The 24,282-nt window shown below is 39.9% G+C and overlaps 1 protein-coding gene across 2 annotated transcripts in view; it reads left to right on the top strand.

Moving 5' to 3' along the window:
• CDC42 (cell division cycle 42) overlaps positions 1-24,282 on the top strand; it is a 54,447-nt gene that overhangs the window by 15,653 nt on the left and 14,512 nt on the right. For both annotated transcript variants that reach the window (XM_027521081.1, XM_027521087.1), the window contains exons 2-3: positions 17,820-17,974; positions 20,454-20,526. In XM_027521081.1, the coding sequence (XP_027376882.1) occupies positions 17,870-17,974; positions 20,454-20,526 (178 nt within the window). In that variant the 5' untranslated portion in view covers positions 17,820-17,869. The remainder of the gene's footprint in view (positions 1-17,819; positions 17,975-20,453; positions 20,527-24,282) is intronic.

The raw sequence follows: 24,282 nt of genomic DNA, 5'->3' as shown, positions 1-24,282 counted from the left end.
AATTTTGGTAGGTACTGGCCTAGATGTGGGAGTCTTGTTCCTTATTGTTACTGATATTTTTTGAAAACAAATATTTGCTTTGTGTATTATGTCATAATGTAAAAACCACATTTTATTTTCAAGGGTATATCATTGACTTTCACTTTACATTTTGATGGGGTATAAACACAACCCCCTATAGAAGACTGCTTAATCAGATTCTGAATTAACTGCTTATCTGGGTCATTTCAGGGCTTCCCAGGTGGTGCTAATGGTAAAGAACCTGCCTGCCAATGTAGGAGACAAGAGATGTGGTCGATCCCTGGGTTGGGAAGATCCCCTGGAGGAGGGCATGGCAACCCACTCCAGTATTCTTGCCTGGAGAATCCCCATGGACAGAGGAGCCAGGTGGGCTACAGCCCATGGGGTCACAAAGAACTAGACACCACTGAAGCGACTTTTGCACACAGCACACTGGGTCACTTCACAATGATAAAAAACATTCATATAAGTGCTGTACAGAGGAGTAACTCAGTTAATTATTACAACCTGTGGTGTAAGTACTATTTCTGTTTTTAATGGAGAAACAAGATCTTGAAAAGAGGTTAAGCTTGCCCAAAGTCACACAGGAAGGGAAATGTAAAATTCAGACTGAAAGTGAAAGTGTTAGTCACTCAGTTGTGTCCACTCTTTGCAACCCCATGGACTGTGGTCTACCAGACTCGTTTGTCCATGGAGTTTCCAAGGTAATAATACTGAAGTGGGTTGCCATTCCCTTCTCGGGGGGAATTTTCCTGACCCAGGTATGACACTCAGGTCTCCTGCATTGCAGGCGGTTTCTTTACCAGCTGAACCACCAGGGAAGCCCCCCAGATCCCTAGTGGGCTGCTTGACTTGAAAGATTTGGTGCCTGCCTCCTCTGTATTGCTTTCCTGGCTATGTTAGAGTCTTGCTAAATATTTGCTGCATGATTAATTGTTACTTTGCCAACAAAGGTTCGTCTAGTCAAGGCTATGGTTTTTCCTGTAGTCATGTATGGATGTGAGAGTTGGACTGTGAAGAAGGCTGAGCGCCGAAGAATTGATGCTTTTGAACTGTGGTGTTGGAGAAGACTCTTGAGAGTCCCTTGGACTGCAAGGAGATCCAACCAGTCCATTCTGAAGGAGATCAGCCCTGGGATTTCTTTGGAAGGACTGATGCAACAGCTGAAACTCCAGTACTTTGGCCACCTCATGCGAAGAGTTGACTCATTGGAAAAGACTCTGATGCTGGGAGGGATTGGGGGCAGGAGGAGAAGGGGACGACAGAGGATGAGATGACTGGATGGCATCACTGACTCGATGGACGTGAGTCTTGAGTGAACTCAGGGAGTTGGTGATGGACAGGGAGGCCTGGCGTGCTGCGATTCATGGGGTCGCAAAGAGTCGGACAGGACTGAGCGACTGATCTGATCTGATCTGATCTGTCTCTTCTTTAAGAAAAGGCTGATTGCAGCCCTTTCTATAACATTCAAAAGCTCTTGCTACAAATGTGACATTGGAATTTAAGGTACAAATGTGGCATTTAGTTTAAGATGTTCTTTGAGATCAGAGTGAGGGGATTTCAGAAAGGAAATCCTAACCTTGTCAAGTAGAAGCAAGGATTTTTCTTATATATAGTATTTAGATGGTTTCATTTCACAACAGTCGTTTCGATCTTTTTCATATGGCCATTTTGGTTTTTGCAGATTATAATTGGGGATAAAAGTAAGGTGCCAGATTAGGTGTTTACTCTGTACCAGGTGATAATCAATAGTTTTATACACATTGCTTTGTTTCTCTTGGTGGCAGTTTTATGAGTTAGATGTTATTGTAGAGAAAAGATATAGAAGTGAAGTAACTTGCTGGGATTACATACATTAAAATTTTGAATTCTAGCTCAGTACTGTATTAAGTGCCTTGGGAAGGAGATAAAAAAGTATAAGCCTAGGTTTTCCTCTCAGAGAGCTTAAGCTCTTTTAGAATAAACACAAACTTATGTGAATAAAAACAACATAATTAAGTGCTCAGTTGTGTTTTACATTTGTTCAGTGAGTATCTACTGTGTCCAGTATTGATCTGTGTTCTGGGAATACAGCAGAGTCCCTGCCTTCACAGAGATTTCCTTATTTTTTACCTGTCTTCCTTTACTGCAATATAACATAAACAAGATAATGATAGATTATGACTATACTATAATGGAAATAAACAGGATAATACAATAGAAGTAAGGAGGGAGAGGGCTGGATAGTACTCTACATAGTGTATTTCGGGGAGAATTTTCTGAAGAGATGATTTGAGCTGAGATGTGAAGGATGAGAAGTCAAATGGTGTTGTGAACAGGGGAAGGACTATTTGGCAAGTATAAAGCCCTGTAGGCAGGACAGGACTTGACATGTTTGAGGAATATAGGGAGACATGTATAGCTAGAGCATGAAGAGTGAAAGGGATAGAGTATGAGATAGGAAACTTAAGAGCTAAGAAGGGCCTTGCCATGGAAGTTCAGAGACTTCGGGCAGTTTCTGATAGCTGCAATAGTTAGGGACTGTGTTTCAGATAAGGTGGGAATTGGGGATGGGAAATTAGGATAGAAACAGGATGAGTTGTAAGGCTAGACATCCAAGATTTGGAGAGATTTTATGGATAAAAACATAGACATTGAAATAAGCACCAAACTGTATTAGATAATTTAAATAATATCAGGCAACACGCAATTGATTAGATGGGCCGAGTAAGACGCAAACTTAGGTGAACAATTTCAGTCCTGTTTTGCTTAGGTTGCCAGACCTCAGAGCTGTAGCAAATTTAGACTTGAGATTTGGGATCTGTGAAATGCTGTCTTTTGTTATCTGATCTTTTGCAGGAAACTGAGGGGAGATTTGAGTGTGTTTTAATATCTCCTTAATTAAGAGGAACAGAATGCTGCTGCTGCTGCTAAGTCACTTCAGTCGTGTCCGAGTCTGTGCGGCCCCATAGACGGCAGCCCACCAGGCCCCGCCGTCCCTGGGATCCTCCAGGCAAGAACATTGGAGTGGGTTGCCATTTCCTTCTCCAATGCATGAAAGTGAAAAGTGAAAGTGAAGTCGCTCAGTCATGTCTGACTCTTAGTCACCCCATGGACTGCAGCCTACCAGGCTCCTCTGTCCATGGGATTTTCCAGGCAAGAGTGCTGGAGTGGGGTGCCATTATAGGAAACTGCATTTAAGGGTGTCCGTACTAGTAATATTGTGAGGGAGGCTGTGCGGTGTCGGTGCTGATTTCCTTACTGTCTGTGTGTGCCACTAGGGTTATTGTCCCAAGCGGATGTGAACTTCGTTCCAGGCATGGGGGGCATGGCTATGTATAGGACAGTGCTCAGCACTTATTAAGTGTTTGTTGAATGAGTGAATAAATCTACAAGTCTTGAATATTTTGAGGGAAAATCTTACTGTAATTTCCCTTCTTTTCTAATCAGATTCTTAGTACTCTTATACATTTTTGCATACTCTTCAAATTTTCCGAAGTGTTTTGAAATATATTACACTCAGAAATTATATAGCTTAGTAGATACTTACTAATTGGACTACATTTTTTTTTTTTTTTTTTTGAGTCACAAAGACAGTAAAAAATGATTACTTTGGCTAGCATCCCTTAATTTTTGGTAGTTTGAGGAAGGAAAACTCAGCAAGGTTCTAAAAATAAGGACTCCTGTTCTTACTGGATCAGACATTTCTGAATGAAGTCATTTTCAGAAACGAAGCTGACACAGCAGACTTGGAGCCCTGCTGAAAACATCCTTTTACCACACAGGATCATCATCTTTCATTGTATGAGTGCTGCTGTCAGCACTTTCCCCTGACAGTTGGTTTATTTGTTTGTTGTCTCAAGGACCCAGAGAACCTTAATTTGGCACCCGCTTCTCTACTGTCTCATGTAGGTTGTAGTTTCACAATATATATCAATTTCTTTCACAACTGGTAGAGAATGGAAGAATTGAGTAATTGCCTTAATGAATGCCTAATGTTTGCTTTTCAATACTTTGCATATGCTAATGCATCTAATTGTCAGCTGGAGAGATTAGAAATTTTGCAGCCATTTTGTGGGGGAGAGATACATGAAGAATTTGAGATGTTTTTGCCCAAAGATTCTTTTGTTTTATGTAACATCTGGAAAGTACATTTAGGAGAGGGGAGAAAAACCCATTATCTTTTCCAGCAATCAAAGGCTTTTGTAGTGTTACCACATTCTGTCCAAGTCTGTTTCCCTGATTTCTTTGACTAATTTTGGTGCGAATTTTACATATATCTGCCAATATCAAGTTAAACATTTGAGAGGAAAAAAGCAACAACAGGGCTCTCAGACATGTACCAGGAGACTTCATCCTTTAATTTATGGACTTAATTTTAGAGGTGAATAAGTAGAATTTGGGGGGAAAATAAGCGTACTCACAGCTATTTAGGGGCTTCCTTGGTGGTTCAGACTGTAAAGAATCTGCCTGCAATGTAGGATACCTGGGTTTAATCCCTGGGTCGGAAGATCTTCTGGAGAAGGGAATGGCAACCCACTCCAGTATTCTTGCCTGGAGAACTCCATAGACAGAGGAGCCTGGCGGACTACAATCCATAGGGTTGCACAGAGTCCGACATGACTGAGTGACTAATACTTTGACTTTCACAGCTATTTAAGGATAGGAGAACAAAATAAAGTTTGGTTTTTGCAAAAATAGCAGATTTATTAGCTTTATTTAAAGCAAAACAAATACGTTCTTATTTTTATTTTACCACCTTTCTTGATAAAGGATTCTGGCCTTCACTCATTTCTTCCTATTAGAACAGACACCTGGAAGATGGAACATAAACAATTGAAACAACCAGTCAGCTTTTAGGGAACATGTACTGGCTTGAGTGAGGAGATCAAGGTGTAAAAAATTTTGATTATTTCAGGAGGGTTTTCTGTAAAGAAAACTTTTGGATACTGCATAAGATATGAGACCTGGTAACCTAGCCTCTACTCTGTTAATTATTCTAAAAAATCATCTAATTGCTCTGTTATTTACTTCCACGACTTAAGTGCACAACAAAATCATTCTCATAGAGCTCAGTCAATTAAGTAAACAGGGTTGGGGATTTTATTTTACTCCCCTTAAAAGCTAACATGTTAGCCTTTTATTGTTTTACAGACGCTGGCAGAAAACATGGGTCAGAGACAACGAATATAATTAAGCCATAGCCAGCAGCAGGAGATGAGAGTGTTGTGTGCCACATCGTTTACCCCTAAGACTTACAGATGGGCTGTGCAGTGGGTTTGAGTCATAGCTGAGGAGCACTGAGCTTGGGGAACCTACTATCCAGTAGTATGCAGAAGGCCACCTTGCTCTTTGTCCCCGAGGGAGACTTTTCTGTACCCTTCAAGGTTGTTGGCTGCAAACATAACCCTGTGACATGGTCTGGATAGAGTGATCAGGGCCTTGCATCCTTAGCATACCTAGAAGATGCTTCGGACCACAAGAGACCTGTGAGGACTGTCTCTCCCTACACAGGGTTGTCTGCTTTTTACTAACAGAAAGTTACTTTATAGAATTCTGCTTTTAATTTATTGTTCAAATTGGAATGCACACATTTATTATTGAAAACTGAAGCAAACCATGTGATCATATTAAGCTTCTTTTGGATTTTGTTAGAGCAGATAAGTTTGAGCAGTAGTTGAATCATTTTGACCTTTTGAATGAGCACCAACGTTTTCTAAGATGATTCCTTGTTTACTTAGGACACTGAAAACAGATTATCAAGTTCAAAAAGAACTGTATTTATGTGACTTGTTATGTATTTGCCTGAATTCTGAAGAGTTGGGAAAGACAATCAGGCTACATGAGTGTTAACTGTCTGGCACTGGGGCAAGTCCTTTGCGTTTAGGCCAGAATTATCTGCAAAATGATGGGAGATTCAGTTCATTAAGGAATATTCCAATTTTGAAGGAAAATCATATTCTTTATTTGGGTTCTTTTAAGTAATATTGGATGAATTCCTAAATTTAGTTTGAAGCTAAGTGTCCCTTTCAAGGTCTTACAGTATATTGCTTGTTTTGGGGGAGAAAGGCATCTAGGGCGGAGGTGCAGTAGAGTTTCTGGGCAGATCTGCGAAAGGCTGTATGCACCATATTCTCCAAAAGCGACTGGATGTGACAGGAGAGACAAGTGGCACCAATTTATTTATTCTGTCTAATCCTGTAACCAGAGCAGCTGTGTCATCAGATATGTAAGGAAGGCTTGTTATTCAGGATTCTTATTCTCTTGATTCTTGATGCCTCTTTCCTGTATCTTAAGTATGAAAATGGGTTGCTTCAGGGAGAACTGTATTTCAGATGAAGAGTATTACTTTGGGTGTATTTTGTGTTAGTGTGAATGTAGTATTTTTTTCTGATATCACTTCTCTCAATTCCATTCTAACACTTAACTCCCAGAATTAGTGTAGACCCCACAGCTTAAGGGCTCAGCCCCACAAGACTGCCTCAGCTTCAGGCAGCAGCTGCAGATGGGGTGTCGAGGCTATCCACCCTGCTGCCTGGCTGATGGCAAATTTGGGATATGGGATACAGGTCCTCTCCAGACAGGCACTCTCCAGCACAATGTGGTGACTAACTTGGAAGCTCTCTTAAATCTTCTTGTTCAACAGTTTTCACAGATCTCAGTTTCTAGTGCCCTCCTCCCCATCCCCTATTGCTGAGGTTGACAGGTAGGGCTGAAAATTCTAACCCTCTCATTGCATGGCCTTTCTGATGAGCAGTCCCATCCCAAGGCTATCCAGGGGCCCCTTCCTAGTCAGTATTAGGAAGGAGCTTATTATGAATGACAAAAGATAGTGCTATCATTTAGGGGAACTTCAAGGGTTTAGGAGTTCTGTGACAGGAATCCTGCACAAAGACTATTTTTACCACAGTGAATAGCAAAAATTAGACGTGGGTTTTATTCACACTGTTTACTGTTAATATTTCACATCGTTTTATAAGGGATATAATAATCTGATTGAGAATACGTATTTTTTGCAAAGCATGCTTATTAGCAAATGCTCTTTGTGCCTTATGCCTTATGCCTAGAATGAACGATGGTGCATGGGAAGACAAGGCATCTGTGGCTCGGAGCTTTGTTCCCTTCCCCTGTGTGAATTCTTTTCCTCTGGGATTGCATTGTCTGGTGGAGTTTAGTTGGCATCTAGCTAATAATGGGAGAAGGCAATGGCACCCTACTCCAGTATTCTTGCCTGGAAAATCCCCTGGACGGAGGAGCCTGGTAGGCTGCAGTCCATGGGGTCTCGAAGAGTCGGACACGACTGAGCGACTTCACTTTTACTTTTCACTGTCCTGCATTGGAGAAGGAAATGGCAACCCACGCCAGTGTTCTTGCCTGGAGAATCCCAGGGACGGAGGAGCCTGGTGGGCTGCTGTCTATGGGGTCACACAGAGTCGGACACGACTGAAGTGACTTAGCAGCAGCAGCAGCAGCTAATAATGATGCTAAAGAGAGAGTTCCAAAGTCTCTTTATTTTTATTTAAATATTTATTGATTTGGCTGTGCTGGGTCTTAGTTGCAGCATGTGGGATCTAGTTCCCTGACCAGGCATCAAACCCAGAATCCCTGCACTGGGAGCTCAGAGTCTTAGTCACTGGACCACCAGGGAAGTCCCCCATTGTCTCTTTAAGTCTAGATAGAGCCCAGGAATCCCAGAAAACTAAAGGGACTTTAGTTTAGAGATTCTTGAAGGGTAATTTGAACTGCCAAAGCATTTAAGAACCTAAGAGAAGGGTTTTGGTGTGGCTGTCAGGAAGAGTGATAGATACTGGGAAGGAATGTAGATCACCTTATTTCACAATTTTTCTTCCTTAGGATTGGCAGTCATTTTTTGTGCCTAAGGTTGCTCAACGCCAACCAATTCCAAGTTGTGGTACAAATGAACTTCATTATTAAAAAGAAAATAGTATTTAGCTGTTGGTGCAAAATGACTTCTAGCCACTCTGGATAGCAGAATGGTAAATTGGTACTACATAGCCTCTTTGGTGTTACAGTGATTTGACATGGCTTAAATAGAGAGTTAGCATAAGATCTACCAACATGTCTGGCCGAGTTTGCTCCATGTTGTTGAAGCTGCCATTATGTATGTTGCAAAAACAGTCTCTCCCCTGGTCCCTTACTTCCTTCCCATCTGTGGGTCATCTGGTGACATTTTAATACATGATAATATTAATATTACATGTCAAATGCTTTGCAGAATAGTCCTAATTAAGTTGGAACTTGACTCTGAAATGACCACCTTTGTAATGATAACTCTAAATTTGACTACATTTGTAGTAAAAACTTCACTCATTTAAGACTAGGTGTAAACATTTACTAAGCATTTATTGGAGGCCAGGCACTTTTACTTCTTTACATATATTATCTTCTTCATTCAACTTTATGAGAGTGGTATTATTATTTTCATTTTTTAGATAAGTGAAAACAGCAGTTAAATAGCTTGCCTAAGGTAACATAAGCTAGAGTGGTAGAGCCAGTCTGACTTCTCAACCAGTGCTCTTAGCTGGGGTCGCACAACCGGTTTCTGATAGATTGCTGAACTGTCAGGTTAGGAAGCCTAAGAAAAGGAAGATTTGTGAGTATAGAGATAGAAAGGGGAAGAGCGAACTCGATCTTACAAATTCTCGCTTCCTTTCTCCCCAGTCAAGATTGAGTGGTTGTCTGCAGGGTGAAGAAATAGGAAATGAACTTAACCCCGCTTCCTTGCTCCTCCTCTAGCTTCCTCTGCCTAATGCTGGCAACTGTCATATACGTGCCACTTCATTTGTAGTGATCATGTTTGTTTTTATTAATGTCACCTCTCAGGAGAAATTGGTAGAGTGTATAGAGTTTTAGAGCAGAACCTTGACAGGCTGCTTGGGCTTAAATTCCAGTTCTGCCATTTACTCAGAGAAGGCGATGGCACCCCACTCCAGTACTCTTGACTGGAAAATCCCATAGATGGAGGAGCCTGGTAGGCTGCAGTCCATGGGGTCTCGAAGAGTCGGACACGACTGAGCGACTTCACTTTCACTTTTCACTTTCATGCATTGGAGAAGGAAATGGCAACCCACTCCAGTGTTCTTGCCTGGAGGATCCCAGGGACGGCGGGGCCTGGTGGGCTGCCGTCTATGGGGCCGCACAGACTCGGACACGACTGAAGCGACTTAGCAGCAGCAGCAACCATTTACTGGCTCAGTCATCTTGATCTAGTTACTTAACTTCACTGAACCCTCCTTTTCTTACCTGTGAAACAGTGATGTATAGTACATACCTCAGAGTTGTTGAGAGGATGGCATGTACAGATATGTGTAATATGTTTAGAACAGTATGTGACGCAGAGTAAGTGCTATATAAGTGTTGGCACTGGCACTGTTATTTGAGAACACTTAGGTTGAACCAGTATTAAAGCACCTCTGAAGTATCTTGGTTCATGATCTCTCAGTATCCAACATGAGTTTTGTGTTACTAAATACCTGGTTGATACAGATAATTTACAGTGATTAATTTGGATTCTACTTTTAAGAAACTCACTTCTTGGAGATTTAAATGCCTGTAGTGTTTATTTTAGTTTGCATTCTTTTGTTACTGGTAGTTTTTGTCTGGTTATCATATGTGGTTGTGGTTCTCGGACTTCTCTGTATATGAGAGTTAAATAGGGAGGATTGAGATCTGGTTTATAAGATTTGAGGTGATGGTCCAGGAATCTGAATTGATAACAAATTCATTTTGGGTAATCCTGACTGTGATTGCTTGAGGTAATAGTTTTGGAATTGCTGATTTAGAGGCTGAATTCAAGTATAACAGTAAAAAGAGATTATATAAAACATATTAACAGTGTGAACATTGATAAACAGAAACCTCATTTAAGCTGGAGTCAGGCTTCCCAGGTGGTGCTGAATTGAAGTGGAAGTCACCTCTTTGTGACCCCATGGACTCTACAGTCCATGGAATTCTCCAGGTCAGGATACTGGAGCAGGTGGCCTTTCCCTTCTCCAGGGGATCTTCCCACCCACCCCAGGGATCAAACCCAGGTCTCCCATATTGTAGGGGGATTCTTTACCAACTGAGCTTTCAGGGAAATCCCAGGTGGCACTAGTGATAAAGAATCCACCTGCCAGTGCAGGAGATGCAAGAGACACAAGTTCGAGCCCTGGGTCAGGAAGATTCCCTGGAGTAGGAAATGGCAGTCTACTCCAATATTCTTGCCTGGACAATTCCACGGGTAGGGGAGCCTGGTGGGATACACTCCGTAGGGTCTCAGGCTACAGTCCATGGGATCGCAAAGAGTTGAACACGACAGCACGTACTGCAAGGAGATCCAACCAGTCCATCCTAAAGGAAGTCAGTCCTGAATATTCATTGGAAGGACTGAAGCTGAAGCTGAAACTCCAATACTTTGGCCACCTGACATGAAGAACTAATTCATTTGAAAAAACCCTGATGCTGGGAAAGATTGTAGGCAGGAGGAGAAGGGGACGACAGAGGATGAGATGGTTGGATGGCATCACCGACTCAATCGACATAAGTTTGAGTAAACTCCAGGAGTTGGTGATGGACAGGGAGGCCTGGCGTGCCGCAGTCCATGGGGTCGCAAAGAGTCTGACACGACTGAGTTACTGAACTGAACTGAGCACAGCAGCAGGTGAGCAGAAGGGGGAGCTCTCACACCCTACCACTAGATTTTAATTGTCCACCTGGAAATTACTTTTGTATCTCCAGCAGGGAGAAGGTAAAATAACTGGCTGTTTTATTGTTTTAGATGAACAGTTGTCAGATTTTCATCAGTTTGCATGTGGGCAATGATGATGTGTAATCCCAGGGGATCTTCCTGACCCAGGGGTGGAACCCAGGTCTGCTGCATTGCAGGCAGATTCTTCACCATCTGAGCCAGGAGGGAAACCTGACTGGGTCTGTTCCCATACCAAAATTATATTGTTTTGTTTTAAAACTCCATTAAAAAAATTATATCTATTTGTGTGACTGTGCCAAGCCTTGCCTGTGGCATGTGGGATTGTGTGATCTTTCATTGTGGCATGCAGGATCTAGTTCCTCGACCAGGGATCAAACCCAGGCCCCCTGCATTTGAAGTATGGAATGTTAGCTGCTGGATCACCAGGGAAGTCCCCTAAAATATATTGTTAACACCTGTTAAGTAACTTGGTTTTAAGGACTGCTCTGTAAATAGAGAAAAGTGCAGGAAATACAGAAAGAAATAATATGGGAGTCTTCAGGAGAAGAAGAAATATTTGGGTGGATTTCCTGTTGTTTTGTGTGTCATTCGCTATTAATAAATAGCAGCAAATATAATCAGTTTATTTTAGCCTGTTTTTGATGTGTGTGTTTTGGGTAAAGTGTGAAAAGTTTTGGTTAGGTAAGGCAATGCCAAAAAATGCTCAAACTACCGCACAATTGCACTCATCTCACATGCTAGTAAGTCAGTTCAGTCGCTCAGTCACGTCTGACTCTTTGCGACCCCATGAATCGCAGCACGCCAGGCGTCCCTGTCCATCACCAACTTCCGGAGTTCACTCAGACTCACGTCCATCGAGTCAGTGATGCCATCCAGCCATCTCATCCTCTGTCGTCCCCTTCTCCTCCTGCCCCCAATCCCTCCCAGCATCAGAGTCTTTTCCAATGAGTCAACTCTTCGCATGAGGTGGCCAAAGTACTGGAGTTTCAGCTTCAGCATCATTCCTTCTAAAGAAATCCCAGGGCTGATCTCCTTCAGAATGGACTGGTTGGATCTCCTTGCAGTCCAAGGGACTCTCATGCTAGTAAAGTAATGCTCAAAATTCTCCAAGCCAGGCTTTAGCAATATGTGAACCGTGAACTTCCTGAGGTTCAAGCTGGTTTTAGAAAAGGCAGAGGAACCAGAGATCAAATTGCCAACATCCAATGGATCATGGAAAAAGCAAGAGAGTTCCAGAAAAACATCTATTTCTGCTTTATTGACTATGCTAAAGCCTTTGACTGTGTGGATCACAATAAACTGTGGAAAATTCTGAAAGAGATGGGAATACCAGACCACCTGACCTGCCTCTTGAGAAATCTATATGCAGGTCAGGTAGCAACAGTTAGAACTGGACATGGAACAACAGACTGGTTCCAAATAGGAAAAGGAGTACGTCAAGGCTGTATATTGTCACCCTGCTTATTTAACTTATATGCAGAGTACATCATGAGAAACGCTGGACTGGAAGAAACACAAGCTGGAATCAAGATTTTCAGGAGAAATGTCAATAACCTCAGATATGCAGATGATACCACCCTTATGGCAGAAAGTGAAGAGGAAGTAAAAAGCCTCTTGATGAAAGTGAAAGAGGAGAGTGAAAAAGTTGGCTTAAAGCTCAACATTGAGAAAACGAAGATCATTGCATCTGGTCCCATCACTTCATGGGAAATAGATGGGGAAACAGTGTCAGACTTTATTTTTTTGGGCTCCAAAATCACTGCAGATGGTGACTTCAGCCATGGAATTAAAAGACGCTTACTCCTTGGAAGGACAGTTATGACCAACCTAGATAGCCTATTCAAAAGCAGAGACATTATTTTGCCAACAAAGGTTCGTCTAGTCAAGGCTATGGTTTTTCCTGTGGTCATGTATGGATGTGAGAGTGGGACTGTGAAGAAGGCTGAGCGCCGAAGAATTGATGCTTTTGAACTGTGGTGTTGGAGAAGACTCTTGAGAGTCCCTTGGACTGCAAGGAGATCCAACCAGTCCATTCTGAAGGAGATCAGCCCTGGGATTTCTTTGGAAGGAATGATGCTAAAGCTGAAACTCCAGTACTCCAGTACTTTGCAAAGAGTTGACTCATTGGAAAAGACTCTGACGCTGGGAGGGATTGAGGGCAGGAGGAGAAGGGGACGACAGAGGATGAGATGGCTGGATGGCATTACTGACTCGATGGACATGAGTCTGAGTGAACTCAGGGAGTTGGTGATGGACAGGGAGGCCTGGCGTGCTGCGATTCATGGGGTCGCAAAGAGTCGGACACGACTGAGCAACTGAACTGAATTGAACAGTCTACTAAAAAGAGAAGAAAGTGCAGTGCTAGTTTTGCGCCTTTGGATGAAAACAGGTGTGATGGGATTGATTTAACTGGCATACTTGGTAGAGGAATTCATATATATTGAGTATGTGCTAGGAGCCAGGTTCTTTAATATTACTTAATCTTTATAACTTTGCAAGGTGTTGGTTTAAATTATAATTAGTTCTGTTTTTAAATGTGAAAATTGAGGCAAAAAGAGATTTAAGAAATTTGCCCAGGTCACTAGTAAGTGCTGAGCAGAGATTAAAACCGAAGGTTTTTCTGATTTCAGAGTTAGGAAAATTATTGTCATTCTATGTATTAAGTTTATGTAGCTTGGAAATTCTTTCTAGCTTACTAAGCAGGACACGAAAGAAGGGCCTGATTGGTTTGGGGGCTGTTTTTCCTGCTCAAAAAAGATCCAGACTTCTACAAGTTCTCAAAGCAGTAATGTTTAGTGATCTGGCCAAACTATTTGTGATCCCATTTCTCTCACATGAATTCCAGTCTCCATTATCTTTCAGTGGAAAAGCTTAAAGATCTTTCTCAGATAGTGATTTTGTTCTTAACAATGCAGAGGTATTTTTAAAAATTATATTCAGAGGATAAGCCTAATTAGCCAATTTGAAATGTTGTTACCTTGTTTCTAAACTTACACTGTAGACTTACTCTAATACAACTTGTGTTGTATGTTTTGCTCAACACTTACGTTTCCTGGTGGGCATTTTTAGCATTTTCTTACACTTAATGGTATCAGAGACAGCGGTACCACAATTTAGGTTTTCACCATACAAAGAAGGCTTCCCAGATGGTGCTTGTGGTAAAGAAGCTGCCTGTCAGTGCAGGAGACATAAGAGACACCGGTTTGATCCCTGGGTTGGGAAGATCCCCTGGAGTAGGAAGTGGCAACCCTCTCCAGTATCCTTGCCTGGAGAATCCCATGGACAGAGGAGCCTGGTGGGCTAAAGTCCATAGGGTTGTAAAGAGTTAGACACAACTGAAATGACTTAGCATGCATGCAGTATATAAGAACCAGTATCCTAAATCTGTTATTTGTGAAATGTCTGTCCTGAAGACAGTTCATTTTGATAAATTTCCTGATATACCTATAATAAAAAAAGAGGAATTCATCTTGAATTAGATTTAAATGTTTCTCTTTTAATACATTTATTAATGATAGCTTCTTTTTTCTTTGGAATATTGTAGGCCAGCTTTAACCTTCTCCATCATAGCTTGTGATAGTTTGTGACTTAGCAATGTGGCAGTGGTATTTGTGTCTTTAGTCATGGAAACTTTTTGTTTTAAACTTTTTCTTTATTTCTAGAGAATTTTAGTGAAAATTTTAAGAAATGTTAGCTCTTCCTTTACGAGAAGTTTCAAGTTTAGAAATGGCCTGATGATTTTGTATTTGCTAGGTTGTATGAGTTATAAGTCTTAAAAGTGAATACCATAGGTAGACTGAAGATAAGGATCATCATATTTAAGGATGACAGTTTTAACCACAGTTAAAATTTAACCGTAACATTTATATTAACAATAGTATTTATCTTAGCTGTTTTTAAGACAAAGTTCAAAAGTGGTCAAGTTTACTATAAAGTTACTTGATAAATCCAAATATTACTATTTTAGTAATTGTAAGACTATATTGTCTACACTTAACATCTCTAATTTAGGATGTATTTTAAAAATTGTTGTCTTAGGGTCTGTGAAATACGGAGTTTAAGATTTCAGTTCTGCTGCTGTAACTGAGAAGTCCAAAATACTAGGGACTTAATGAAGGCAAAGTTTCTTTCTCCTGTAAAAGTCCTGGAAGGTAAAGTCCTGGAAGGTAATGCAGGGCTGGCCTCTCCTATGGTGTTACTTATCCTTAGCTATAATTTCTGTCTTCTGGTTCACTGTGACTGCTTTCACATCTGTTATGATGTATTCTAGCCTACAGGCCAGGTGGGACAGAGAAACTATTTCCCTTGTTTTTAAGGCTGGTCTTGAAAATTACATGCTTTGCTTCCATCCCCATTTGCTTGAACTTTGTCACATCTAACTGCACAAGAATTTAGGAAATGTTGTCTTTACTAGGAGCCATGTGCGCCAGTAAAATTCTTTTACTAGAGAAGAGAAGAGCAGTTGCTAGCAGTCTCTGCCACCTTGCTCAAACCTTACTTTCTGGCCTGTGTTTATGATTAAACTCTATGTAAAATGAAATTACCCATAATGGTCATGAGACATGGAAGATGCAAGAACTGAACTGAAATTTATTTTTAGGAAGATAATTCTGTAGGATGATCAGAAGTCTCTGCTTACCTTTTTTTCCTTCACTCTGAATTGGAAATAAATTTTACAGAAGACCTTGTGTTTTAGCAGTCCCTGGTAGCTCAGCTGGTAAAGAATCTGCTTGCCATGCAGGTAGACCCCAGTGTGATCCCTGGGTTGGGAAGATCCCCTGGAGGAGAGCATGGCAACTCACTCCAGTGTTCTTGCCTGGAGAATCCCCATGGACAGAGGAGCTTGGTGGGCTACAGTCCATGGGGTTGCAAAAGAGTCAGACATGACTGAGCAACTAAGCACAGCACATCCTATTTTTCAGAGGCGGATTGAGGAACCATGAGAAGACAGCTATTCCTGTTTTCTCTTCTTGCTTTTATTAATCAGTAGAAGACATTCTTCTAGAATAATTCTCTAGAATTAATTTAGTACTTGGTGTAGTGTGATTATTTCGATAAATAATTTGATTTAGTTTAGGAGTCAAGATCCTTAACCTAGTATGAGTATGCTAGTGCATTGTTCTCTAGTGCATTACAGGGAAGAGAGAAAGATAAAAAAGGAGGTTAAATACAGAGAAGTGCAGTCAAGATGATTTTGGTGAAGAAAGGAAGAAGGTATATTTCCTGTATGTTACCCATTCCTCATATATATACAGAGATACTAACAGGCAGAAAGTGAAGAGGAACTAAAAAGCCTCTTGATGAAAGTGAAAGAGGAGAGTGAAGAAGTTGGCTTAAAGCTCAACATTGAGAAAACGAAGATCATGGCATCCGGTCCCATCACTTCATGGAAAATAGATGGGGAAACAGTGGAAACAGTGTCAGACTTTATTTTTCTGGGCTCCAAAATCACTGCAGATGGTGACTTCAACCATGAAATTAAAAGACGCTTACTTCTTGGAAGGACAGTTATGACCAACCTAGATAGCCTATTCAAAAGCAGAGACATTATTTTGCCAACAAAGGTCCGTCTAGTCAAGGCTACGGTTTTTCCTGTGGTCATGTATGGATGTGAGAGTTGGACTGTGAAGAAGGCTGAGCGCCGAAGAATTGATGCTTTTGAACTGTGGTGTTGGAGAAGACTCTTGAGAGTCCCTTGGACTGCAAGGAGATCCATTCTGAAGGAGGTCAGCCCTGGGATTTCTTTGGAGGGAATGATGCTAAAGCTGAAACTCCAGTACTTTGGTCACTTCATGCGAAGACTTGACTCATTGGAAAAGACTCTGATGCTGGGAGGGATTGGGGGCAGGAGGAGAAGGGGACGACAGAGGATGAGATGGCTGGATGGCATCACTGACTCGATGGACGTGAGTCTGAGTGAACTCAGGGAGTTGGTGATGGACAGGGAGGCCTGGCGTGCTGCGATTCATAGGGTCACAGAGAGTCGGACATGACTGAGCGACTGAACTGAACTGAACTGAAAGTCATGCTTAAGAGTTGTGGAGGTTACTATAGGAGCATATAGGCCTGGCATCTAATTCTGTTGACATTTTTATGTTAATAAGGTGGCATCTCTAGCTAACAAGAAATTGTAATCCCTTCAGATTTATAAGAAAAAGAATTTAATCTTAAAAATAGATACATAGGTAGTGCTGTTCTTTATTCTTTCAGAAAAACTTAAGATTTTCACTAAGATGTCATATATCCCAGTTTCATAGATGTCAACATGTTGGGGTAAAATGGCTGGTAACAAGTGTAAGGAACCTTTGGTAAAGATATGTTCTGATTTTAGAAATGCTTAAGTTTAAAAACAAGCATCTCAGAATTGATAAAATTAATAAATCTTGGTGTATTTGTAATTATTAGTGTCTTAGAATGGAGGACTATAGTAAAAGAAGCTATAGTAATTCTATCTGTTTATAAGTTAGAATGCTTTAGAGTGATCATTTTAAAAGTCTAGATTTTGATCTCTTTATGCCATAAATATTGAATTAGTAGCTTGACAGCTTGGTGCTGAAACAGCCACTGAGACCAGGGATCACCCTGATCTTTGTCCAGTTCTTCATGCCTATCTATCATGTGGGGCAGGTGATGGTGCTCTGCTGCTTATTGGTTATGCCTGAGTAACCATCTTAGATGGGGTAAAGGGACCATTCTTTGAAGCAGTGGCCTTTTTTTTGCAGTCTAGTACACATATATGTGTATTCACGCATGTGGGGGCACATACAACTGAAGGAAAAGTTGCACAAAATAACACTTGACATATTAAGTGGGATTCATTCTGAAATAGCATCTTCTCTTTCATTATAAAAAGAACTGTGCTGCTGTTTATATTCTTTTTGATTTTTTAAGAAAAACACTTAAGTCAAAACAACCAAGGATCAGAAACTTAAGAAAATTGACTCCTATTTGCAAAATCACTGTTTCTCTTCTTTGGTTCTCCTAACGCTGGTAGTTGAGGTGCTGATTCTGTTATTGCTCTGAATGTGTGAGTCTGTTGCTAATTGAAGTAAAACAGTATATATGTAAGTACAAATAATTGAGAGAAGTATTTTTAATCTTTTTGTAGGTCATCATCAAATTTGAAATATTTAAAGTGGATACAAAACTGTTTCAGCGATGCAGACAATTAAGTGCGTTGTTGTGGGTGATGGTGCCGTTGGTAAAACATGTCTCCTGATATCCTACACAACAAACAAATTTCCATCTGAGTATGTACCAACTGTAAGTATAAGGCTTCCATCTGTTAGTGAAATGTATTATAATTTGATATCCTTTTGAAAACTTTCTCTGTGTGTACTGAAATTTTTCTGTTGTCTGCCTTTGTTTCCTGTTTTTAAAGATCTTGACTTCTCATGGGTAAATTATGTACAATTTAAAATTAAACAGCTGAAAAATCAGTGGAAAGTCAGAAGGGGTGACAGAAGGGTTTGCAAGAAGTGCTGGGAGGCAAAACTCCAGTAGACAAGCTTCTAAAGAGTGGTGGTCTCAGTTTGGAGAAGTATGCACTACATCTTGGAATGAGGTGACTTTTTTTTTTTGATATCTTGGCCAATGATTAATCAGTGCTTGGAGTTCTTTGGGATGATTTTGGGGGGGGCCTTGTGACTTCAGGGAAGGTAGTATGTGTCTGAGTATTCTCCTTAGGGAACAGAAGGAAAGCTTATGGCGCTGTTGTCCTTGCAGTAGTGGTGCTCTAGATTGGCTTTTAGAGGTAGAGAAGACCTGTTTTTCTTATGAGAACATCAACAGAAGCCTATGGAGGTTCTCTCGCACATAATGCTTTTTATCAGCTCCTTAGAAGAGTAGAAGGAAAATGGGGATAACAAAGATCATGAAGTTGGAGAGAGTGAGTTATTTAGAGTAACACTCACTGTGAATATGTTTGGGGATCCAGTTTTATCCCAGGTTGGTTGACCAATCTAGTTGTATAATTATGTTAAAGATAGATGTCCATTCTGTGATGAGAGAGGAGCTAGTGTTGGTTTGGCCTGGCAGCAACCACCTCTGTTAAGTGAGCTATTTTAGAGGTTATAGAGCACCTATGTATGATTAATATGGGATTAGTATTGTTTGGAAGTGAAAAGGAAGAAAATGTACGATTACTTCAGATTAATCTTCAGAGATGAGAGTATTTTTAAGAGGGTGGTGACAGGTTAAAGGTTTGGTAATTATATTTGATTGTAATTGACAGTCTGTAATGTCCCAGGGCAGATAGTGATTGAAGTAGGCCCAGGTTATAGGAGGAAAAACTAGGGTTTCTTGAAGGGGGAGAAATCATATTTATAAACATGAATATTTTTGAGTTGGCCCATGTGGAGATATCTGGAAGTAAAAGAAGTTCTGAGGCTGAAAGGGACTCTTAGGGACCTTTAGAGATAGATCAATTTTGTGGATCTTGAGTGAAGGCTATCAGAATGTTTGTGTTCCAGTTTCCATTTAAAGTTATTTTCATACAAACGTGATTTCTGAGTCTAAGTGTTTAAGGAGAGCTTGTGGGTGTTTATGTGTTTGTGTGTAGATCTCTGGAAAAGGATTAGGTATGACTTAACCTAAATGAGAGCTTAACCATATTCTTTTTACTTCCTTGTTCTTGTTGTCAAGAACTGAGTTTCCTTTTAACTGCTACCTCTCCCAAGCCCTTTTTTCCAGTCTATTCTTTTTTTTTTTTTTTAACATTTAAACAAGCTCCCAACAATCCAGTCCGCTAAAACGTGAATCAGAGAATTGGTGTTAAGCAGAGCTGATATTAAAATGTACCATCCTTCTCTTGGCTGGAAAGCCTTGCTTTTCAATTGTAAATTATTAATAATTCAGAGGAGTCCATGAATTAGTGTTGGGTCTTTTTTCATTTCATTCATTTTTTCATTTTTCATTTGTTGGAACTTTCATTTAGTTACCTCTCATTTTTACAAATTACTTAGTACAGCCTATATATATATATTTGTATATACTGAGTTTGTTTGTTATGGCTTTTGCAGTCTATTTACAAGAGGTATACCCTATTCAGTTTCCTTAAGTGTATACACACACACACACACACACACACACACACACACACACCTGTATACTATCCTTAAGTATACTCAGTTCAGAGAAGGTATCTCAGGTCATGTGGTGTGTACCCAGTAATGTGAGTTTTATTCGTGAAGTCCCAACAAAAGACCTGCCAGCCTTTTTGGACACTTTCCTTGAGTAACTTGAGGGGACCTATATTTTTCTCTAACTGGGCATATTTGCAACAAGGCTGCTCTTGTCTTGAACCCTGAAAGGAAAAAGATTATCATGGATCTAGGAGATTTTAATTCTATATTAAAAGGAAATGGCCTGTGAAGAATAATTTCTTAGAAATTAGATTGAAAATTTAGGTAAACTTTAAATTACTGTCTGGAAAGTTTCAAACTTGAATTGTATCATTTCGTATAGCCAGGGGACTCCACTCCTGTCATACCGCTAACCCTTTTGTGGCTTTTTATCTGGGCAGTTGGGGTAGAGCAGACATACCAGAATGCATCTTCTGTCACTTTTTTTTTGAAGAAATGTTAGGTCATGCAAGGGCTTAGTTGGCACGATTGGTCATAGAAGAAACATGGACTGAGAGAGGATTGAGTCTTGGGAAGGAAACTTTGTTTTAGCTTGAGTTGTCCTGTCCTGTTTTGACCATCCCCTTGCACACTAACAATGTCATATTTTTCTGTTTTAGGTTTTTGACAACTATGCTGTCACAGTTATGATTGGTGGGGAGCCATATACTCTTGGACTTTTTGATACTGCAGGTGAAAAATTGATGTCTTTTATAATGTTTTTGTCTGTAACTGTAACACTTGGTGGTTGTCTTTTTTCAGACATTTTGGGAAACTAGAGTATTAGCAAACCATTTCCTTTTGTTGATAGCAGGATTGAATATTATGGTGGTCAATGCTTGTCCAAGAAGCAGTCCCAGACCTGGAATGGCAAATAGGTGTCTGGAGTACCCTGACTGGATGGTGTGGAAGGAGGCCAAGTGGGATGAGAGCAGAGTCCATTAGACGGGCTCTGCTATCACTCTCATATTTGAAGACTTACTTAGTCTTTAGTATATGTGTCTGTATATTATATATATAGGTAGCTTCTATATTATCATATTATAGCTTGTTTTATATTACATTTGAAAAATTTTTGGGGGCAAACCGGTGTCTAGCTCACAGTATTGATATTTGCAGTCAGCTTTTCAAATTTAAGGAATAAATTTCTACTTTATTTACAGTTTCTCAGTGTTTTTTCCTTATTTTAACAGTAACTGCACATCTAAATCTCTGACTTGTATTATTTCTGTTATCAGTTCAGTTAGGCGAAAGAAACATTCAGAAATTTGTTTTGGTATGTAGGAATTCTAGCCTCTTGGCTTTTTATGAGTTATCCTCTCACTGCCTGCTAGATGACATATTGCTCTTACAGAGTATATCATACTGCCCACTTTCAGGAACTGTCTAGATTTAATTGGGAGGGTGAAATGGAGAGACAGTAGTAAACAGTTAAGTTTAGAGACTTTCTAATGGTGTGTTAGACCTTGAAAATTTTTATGAATTAAAAATTCGAAGAGTAATGGTATATTAGAGGAGACTTGGAAGATGGACAGAGTAAGATAATGACCTACATCTCATGGTTGGTGAAGGATTTTTTTGTTTTTGTGTGCTTTCGGAGGCAATCTGTATACAGAGAAAAGACAATTTATGGCTATCTGAGGTTGAAAATTAATTTTAAACTTTATTTTCAAATTTCAAAACTTATTTTTTATAAACCTTTATGTCTTAATCATTTTTTAAAAATCTTTTTTGAGGTATAGTACAATAGAATTCACTCATTTTAAGTGTTCAGTTTGGTTATTTTTGCTGACTATAGTTGTGGTGGTGGTGTTTTTGCTCAGTCTTGCCCGACTCTCTTGCAACCCTATGCACTGTGGCCTGCCAGCCTCCTCTGCCCATGAGATTTTTCCAGGCAAGAATACTGAAGTGGGTTGCCATTTCCTTCTCCAGAGGATTTTCCTGACCCAAGGATTGAACCTGCCCACGACTCCTGCATTGGGAGGCAGACTCTTCACTGCTGAGCCACCTGGGAAGCCCATCTAGTTGTGTAACTGCCACAATAATGAAGATATGTCATTCTAGGGTTTCCTGTGCCTTTACAGGCAGTCCCTTCCTTACAGGCAGTCCCTTCCTTTGACCTGGCCCCAGGCAACTGCAGATCTGCTTTCTGTCAGTGTGGTTTCTCTTTTCTAGAATTTCATATCATTGGAACCATATGATCCGTAGCCTTTTGTGTTTTACTTCTTTCACATAGCATACTTTTTTTGAGATTCATCTGTTATGTTTATCAATAGTTTGTTTCTTTTGTATTCAGTTTATAAATATAGCACAGTTTGTTTTATCCATTTATCCACCAATAACAAGTTGATGGTTTGGGTTCCGTTTTTAAGCTATAATGGATAATGGTGCTGTGAACATTTATATATATATGTCTTTGTATGGTCACAGCTTGGAAGTGAGTAAGCCTTTACATTTATTAATAGTTGCACAACTTATTACTTCTTTTTATTAAAACATCTATTTTAACAAATCATTCTCACAGTTGCCCAGGGTCCTTTGATTAATATTGGTTTATTTAACTTGGGTTGGTCAGACTTTAATCCTAGTCAGCCTCATTTACAACTGTTAAGTTTCTTCTAGCACTTTAGATTGCATGTATAAACTTAAAATACTCAGCTTTTGTTTTAAGTGATTCAGTTTGCTTGACATGACAAGTGAAACATTCCCAAGTGTTTACGTACATAACTGGAATAAACCTGATAACTTATGATTTTCTGTATTTGTTTTAATTTATCTTTTAAACAGTATTATTTACAACTTTCATAAAGTTCTTAACATTTTCAACGAAAACTCAAGATCACTTACGCTGTAACACATTTTAAATTGGAACCAGAAAACTAATCTATCATGTTCTTTAACATGGTGATTATTTTAAATATTATAGACACTGAGTGTTAAGTAAGAATAGGTTATTCCCAAATGTAATTGAAAATTAACAATAATAATGTTTGATTTATTTCATTTCTATATTAGATTCTGAATCTTTATACGGGTTGAAAGACATTTATTAAGGAAATTATTTTACTGTACTGGGCAAGTTGCAGAGTCTTCACCTCAACTGGTTAAGGACACTGTAAGCCTAAGATATTTTTTGACAGGTGCTGGAGACCTGGGATATTTGGCATCCAGACTGAGTCTCCTGTCTTTGATACACTTAAGAGGAGACTCTGTATCCTTCTCCAGAGGCCTTAATCTCAGAATCCTGGTTGGAGTCACTCATTAACTCAGTGTTCTTTCTGCTAAAGCTTTCCTCCATGCCCAGATAGCCTCTGATTTCGTTTATTTGTTTGGTTACTTTTAACCTGTCGACTATGTTATTTTGTTTTGAATTCTTTAATTCATTTATTCTTTTTTTTTAGACTTTTTAGAATTGAAGTATAATTAATTTTTAATTATTAATGTTAGTCATTGCACCCCACTCCAGTACTCTTGCCTGGAAAATCCCATGGACGGAGGAGCCTGGTAGGCTGCAGTCCATGGGGTCGCTCAAAGTCGGACACGACTGAGCGACACTTTTCACTTTCATGCATTGGAGAAGGAAACGGCAACCCACTCCAGTATTCTTGCCTGGAGGATCCCAGGGACGGGGGAGCCTGGTGGGCTCCTGTCTATGGGGTCGCACAGAGTCGGACACGACTGAAGCGACTTAGCAGCAGCAGCAGCAGCAGCATGTTAAGTGTCAGGTGTACTACAGAGTGATTCAGTTATTTTCACATATATATATATATGTATTTCCTTTTTCAGATTCTTTTCCATTTTAAGTATTACAAGGTATTGAATATAGTTGTTTTGAATTCTTCTTATACTATTCCTATCTTTGGCTACATCTCTTACAGCTGTTTTAAAATAATACTGTTTAAGACCAGAGATAGGGCTCTTCCTCTGTCTCATAGCTTTATTTCTGCTTCAGTGGTCACAACACCAAATTCTTGTTTAATGAGTTTCCAGTTATTTTGTTCTTTCTTTCTTTTTTTTTTAATGCTTTTTACTCTTGTGTTTATAGTTCTATTTTAGCTTTTTTCACTTAACATATTTTATCATAGTCTGTTTTCCATATTAAATAATTCCAATTCCACCACCAATTCTTTTCTATGTCAGAATTTAAAATGTTATTCTTTATTTAGAGATACAGGTTTTTCCTTATTACAGGAAAAACAGAATATAGATAAGCAAAAGGAGAATATGAAAAACCATCTATATATGGAGACAATCACATCTTAGTGCATGTTCAAAACAGAGCTCTTCCTGTACCTTCACTGTATTTATACAGAGGGAAAAGAGAAGGGTGCTCTCCCCTCTACCCCTTTCTCTGTACCTGCCTTTATCTCTTTGTAGAGAAGTGTGATGATCTCTCTCAGGGTTGTGTTTGTGTGTCACAGTCTTCTTGGTTACTCAGTAGTCTGTTGT

This window comes from Bos indicus x Bos taurus, chromosome 2 (assembly GCF_003369695.1).
Source record: "Bos indicus x Bos taurus breed Angus x Brahman F1 hybrid chromosome 2, Bos_hybrid_MaternalHap_v2.0, whole genome shotgun sequence".
In the NCBI taxonomy this organism is placed as follows: Eukaryota; Metazoa; Chordata; class Mammalia; order Artiodactyla; family Bovidae; genus Bos; species Bos indicus x Bos taurus.
This window is presented reverse-complemented; position numbering and strand designations above follow the sequence as displayed.